The sequence below is a fragment of the Elaeis guineensis genome, chromosome 10, assembly GCF_000442705.2.
Source record: "Elaeis guineensis isolate ETL-2024a chromosome 10, EG11, whole genome shotgun sequence".
In the NCBI taxonomy this organism is placed as follows: domain Eukaryota; kingdom Viridiplantae; phylum Streptophyta; class Magnoliopsida; order Arecales; family Arecaceae; genus Elaeis; species Elaeis guineensis.
This window is the reverse complement of record NC_026002.2, coordinates 7570001-7574670: the sequence shown is the minus strand read 5'-3', so window position 1 is coordinate 7574670 and position 4670 is coordinate 7570001. Positions and strand designations below refer to the sequence as shown.

Genomic DNA, 4670 nt, shown 5'->3' with positions numbered 1-4670 from the left:
TAAGTCAAGTACTTGACTACACCCAGCAGCCTTCCGTCATTGAATTAGAAATTCAGGTAGTCCAGTGCCTAAGTGCAGTGAGTTGCTTGCAAGTCATCGTGGTGTTTTCAGGTCGGAGGGACATTTATACCCATATTCCATCGGAGCAAATCTTGACAGCAGAAATAGCTCCGGAGTCGGTCACGTTCAGTGCAGATGTACCATTACATCTCACCTGTATGCCATACCAGTGTTTCCACACTCCTTGGTTATGAGGATAACCAACCCATATGGCACACAACGACCTATGCTCGATAAACGTTGTCGTCCTTGATAACAACGTATCATTTGATCGCGAACAGGTTCAAGGACTAAGCGACAAATCCTCCTTTGTCGAGTCTAAATAGTCCTAAGGACTTCACCACAACACAGGAGTTCATTAGAAGATGAAACATTTGTGATGAAAAAAATACCAAAATAACTTTTATTTATTTATAATTCATGTACTAATACAAAAGGAGCACAACCGTCAACAGGCTGACGATTGGCTTTGGAACACTATTCCCAACACATATGACTCTATCTACGGTATCTTGAACCGAGACGAAATCAGCTCATCCAGGATACGCTGAGAGAGAGGTTGGACAGTATGGAAGTCGTAGTCGTTGGAGGACTTCTAACCTTCCACTTGAAATCAGACAAGTTGACGGTCGATCTCCTTGAACTTACGCTCGTAGTTGTCAAGCCACCGTTGCTGAAAAAATTCAGTGGTAGAATCCCCTGAAGAACTCAAGAATGGAGAAGCAAAAGGTACACGCGGCCTCTTCTCCTTCTTGATACTATGTACATGGGAAGGAGAGGGAGATCACCGCGAAGGATGAGCGACATGATGGAAATGCCGAGAATGCAGTTGCTCGACTCGGTGAGAGCATCGAGACAGTCATCATTTTGGAGATGACGAGAGTGAGCATCGTGGAAGATAACGACTATGTCTGGATGGCACTGAGTGAGCCATCGGCTCCTCTACCGATGGTTGCTACTGTTGCTGTGTCTATTGTTATTGGAGGTTGTGCACCGCCTCTGTCAATACCTTCATTTGTTGCATTAGAGCGGCAATTTGTGCATCCGTAGTGACTACAGGATGCGAAGAACTGGGCTCTGCCAATGGAGGAGGAGGAGAGTGATCTTCCTGGTGGAAAGATTGCCTTGCGAATCCTGTAGAATTTTAAGCTCTAGTCTTTGCCATGATCGCTCGTATTTTCTCCCCTTCCTGGCGTGCTAATCTATTGCGGCCAATCTCCTATTGCACCTGTTACTGGTGAAGGGCACCTGCAAAATGAAGTCCACACTGATCGAAATTGTGTCCAGCGGGAACCCTCCGATGCTTAAGTCAGTGAGGAGTGGTGAACAATAGATGAATATTTAAATAGGTAGAGTTTCAGTTTTCAAGAGATCTTATCAAATGCTGTTCATTTATTTCCTTTTATAGACGAGTAGTTGGTAACCATCCGTAACGGTTAGATACTTGAGTCCCACTTATTTTGGTATTATGTGATCGTGGGATGGGTGGTCATACCCGTTATTGATTATGTTCTGGCCATTATGAATTTTTTGTGCTGGCAGTTTTTGATAAGCCAACTATATGTCGGTAATCATGTCGTATGTCGATCGTATGTCGGCAGTTATGGAAGTTCGAATGACCATCGATCGGTAATTCTGATATGTCGATGGTCATCGGTTTGAAATCAGTCGGATTGTTATAGTTGGAGTTTGTTGATGGCTGAGGATAGCCGACTGTCGGTCGGCAAGCTGATTGATAGTCAGGAGTTTGTGCTTATCAAGTTGATCGAAAGTTGAAATCGGAGAGTCGGCTGAATCGCCCCAACAGCTACTAGGCTAGATATATTTGTGTCTTTTTTTTTTTCAAATTTTATTTATTTTTATTTTTGTAAGTGTTACATGGGAGTTACGATAATCCACAAATTGTGCTACCATAATATGGGTCAGGGCGACGGAAAGAAAAAAAACCGTGTCGTGTGTCGGCTGGAGGAAAAACCTGACTGCTGTTTGCACCGCTCAGCTGTCGAAAACGCACAGATGATGCGCAGCGGAGACATATCCACATGCATGCCCATCCACGCCGTCCGCACCATCAACCATGCATCGATGGTGTCCGCCGCTCCCATCATCCCATTAGCGTTGGGCCCCGCTTCGCCCCAGCCTGCACGTGATTTCCTTGTTCCAGGATACCACCTTTCCTTCCAGAGTTCCCCGTCCGTTCTCGTAATCGTACGCCTGCCACCGCATCCCACCCGTCAACCTTAAATTCCACGGCCCAGATTCGCTCTCTCACACTGTCGGGGATTCCCCGGCGAGTTACTCCCTCGCTTTGCCTTTTTATTGCATCACGTGGACATGATAGAGACGCTCCAGCGGGGCGAGTCCCCCGCACCGAAGCCCAGCCAGCTATGGTGCCTCGCACGTGCGAGAGGTGCGGTGGGCCCCATCAACGCACGCCCGCTTTGACCCGGGCCGGACGGCTGGTGGGCGCCGCACATCCGCTGTGACGCAGCGAGGACTCCCAGCCCTAATGACGGATCTTCCGACACGTGTCCTGTTGGCCACCCGAGTGGGACCCGCAACCCACCAGCGTTTCTCCGTTTGCGACCCCCGCTGCCACCTGCCCTCGGCTTTATACGGCGCATCCGGCGGCCGCTTTAATTTTAGAATATTAAATTATTTCATCCCTCTCGCTTTCCCCTGGCGACGACGCCGTCCCGGGCCCCTAAATTTTCCTGTGACCAAAATGCCCTAAAATAATCCTGAAACAAAACTCAGTTACGAGGTTATTTAGGTAATTGTAGTAGCGGGTACGATGGGACTCCGTCAACTCATCAACGAACAGTTGTCGCCGATCTGGGATGGACTGTAATGACGATAATGCCCTCCGCCGACTGCACGGGCGCACGGCGCATAAACGCTAAACCGGCACCTGTCGATGGTAGTAATCAAAAGATTCCAGTGGCATTTTGGCCTTTTTAATTTCGAAAGGAGCTGTCGGCATTCAGATTATTACGAAGATAAAAAGGCGACGTACATCCGAACCTACGATTTAAACAGCGGATTGTAACGATTCAGTACTGTACAAACTCGCAGTCTTACGAACATTTCGCAATTTTTATAAGATAAAAACTCGCTAAATAGCGCTTAATTAAACTGTACACGAAGCCAAAGAAGGCAGATAAATCCGTCGGGCGGAAAAAGGACGAAAGAAATAAACAAAACCAGAAGCGGAAAAACGAAAGCCGGAGGAGGCATCTGGACCGCCGGATCTATCTTAGAAGAGCGGGGCGGGGAGGTTGAGATCGAAGCTCAACGGCTTCTTCTTGGTCACCTCCTCCTTCCTGGCCATCGCCGCCATCATCTTCTTCTCCTGCTCGCCCCTCACCACCACCTCCACCGCCTCGAACCGGTACCCGGAGAAATCGGATCCGCCCGCCGCCGGGGGCCCCAGGAACAGATCCCGCCCGTCCGGCGGCCCTGGGTAGGCCGATCGCCACTGCTGGAGGTCCCAGCTAGCCGCCGGGTAGGCGGCGGCGGCGACGGTGACGGCGCTGGAGGACGGGATGTCGCTGGCGTCGGCGGAGTAGCCGAAGTTGGTCTTGGCCTTGGGACCGCGGAGGTTGCGGGCGGCCTCGTCGTAGGCCCGGGCCGCCTCCTCCGCCGTGTCGAAGGTCCCCAGCCATTTCCTCGTCTTTTTCCATGGGTCCCTAATCTCCGCCGCGAACCTCCCCCACGGCCGCTTCCTCACCCCCCGGAAATGCGCCTCCTTCCCCTGTCCCCCCGCCGCTCCCGCCGCCGCCGCCGCAGCAGCCGGTGGCTCCTTCTCCCCGGTCGCAAAGCCCTCCTTCCTCAGCCGCAGCGTCTCCACCGCCATCGTCCGTCTGTCTCACCGTGCGGCGTACCGCTCCAAATAAGCAAAGATTGAGATTGAGAGAGAGAGAGAGAGAGAGAGTCCTGAGGAGAGAAAGGAAGGGAGACGGGGTTTGGGGGTCTATTTATAGCAAAACAGACGGTCTTGGTTCCGCCCGACAAGAAATTCGTTTATTTCGATAATATTTTTTTATTTCTTTTTCTTGGGGAGAGCGGGGTTCATAAAAAGGGAATGCGAGGGCATGCACGGAGGTGGGTGCATTTAATGGACGACGGGTTTATCCCCACTATTTTATGGTCTCAGATCACGATCTCGTCGTTGGGATCCGGGTCCACCCGTGTGGTGTGATCACCACCGTGTTTTATAATTTAATGTAATATTATTAAATAATCTTTTGGGAAAGAACCGGGAATAAAACGGGAGCTGGAGCAGTATGTTCCGGAGGGGGGGAGAATACACGCGGAGCCAGCGACCCAGTGGACCACCTTTCACAATGGACCAGCGGGCCGGTAGGGTGGAACAGGTCAAGGACCGTTCATCAGACGGCTGCCGCGTGTGGGACACACCGGATCGGATACGGTGGTACTCCGCTCAGCCGCTGCACGTGCATCTGCCTCCCGGTGGGCGCACCAACGTAGAACTCAAATCAATTAAAATAACAAAAACAAAAATCATGAAAAAAAAACCCAGCAACCACAGTAGCCGCGTACCGTACGAGCGGGGCCCACAGGATGGTCCAGGGTCGACCGGTAGGCCG

At 51.1% G+C, this 4670-nt stretch overlaps 1 protein-coding gene across 1 annotated transcript; it reads right to left on the bottom strand.

Annotated features, from left to right (window-relative positions):
• Nucleotides 1-3137: 3137 nt before the first annotated feature.
• On the bottom strand, nt 3138-4101 carry LOC140852114 (uncharacterized). Its single transcript, XM_073245005.1, has one exon. The coding sequence runs from the start codon at nt 3914-3916 to the stop codon at nt 3317-3319; it is 600 nt and encodes a 199-aa protein (XP_073101106.1). The 5' UTR covers nt 3917-4101; the 3' UTR covers nt 3138-3316.
• Between the last annotated feature and the right edge of the window lie 569 nt (nt 4102-4670).

What these genes read in the sequence shown, in the direction of transcription:
- LOC140852114 (XM_073245005.1), bottom strand. Translation starts at nt 3,916, where the DNA reads ATGGCGGTGGAGACGCTGCGGCTGAGGAAGGAGGGCTTTGCGACCGGG.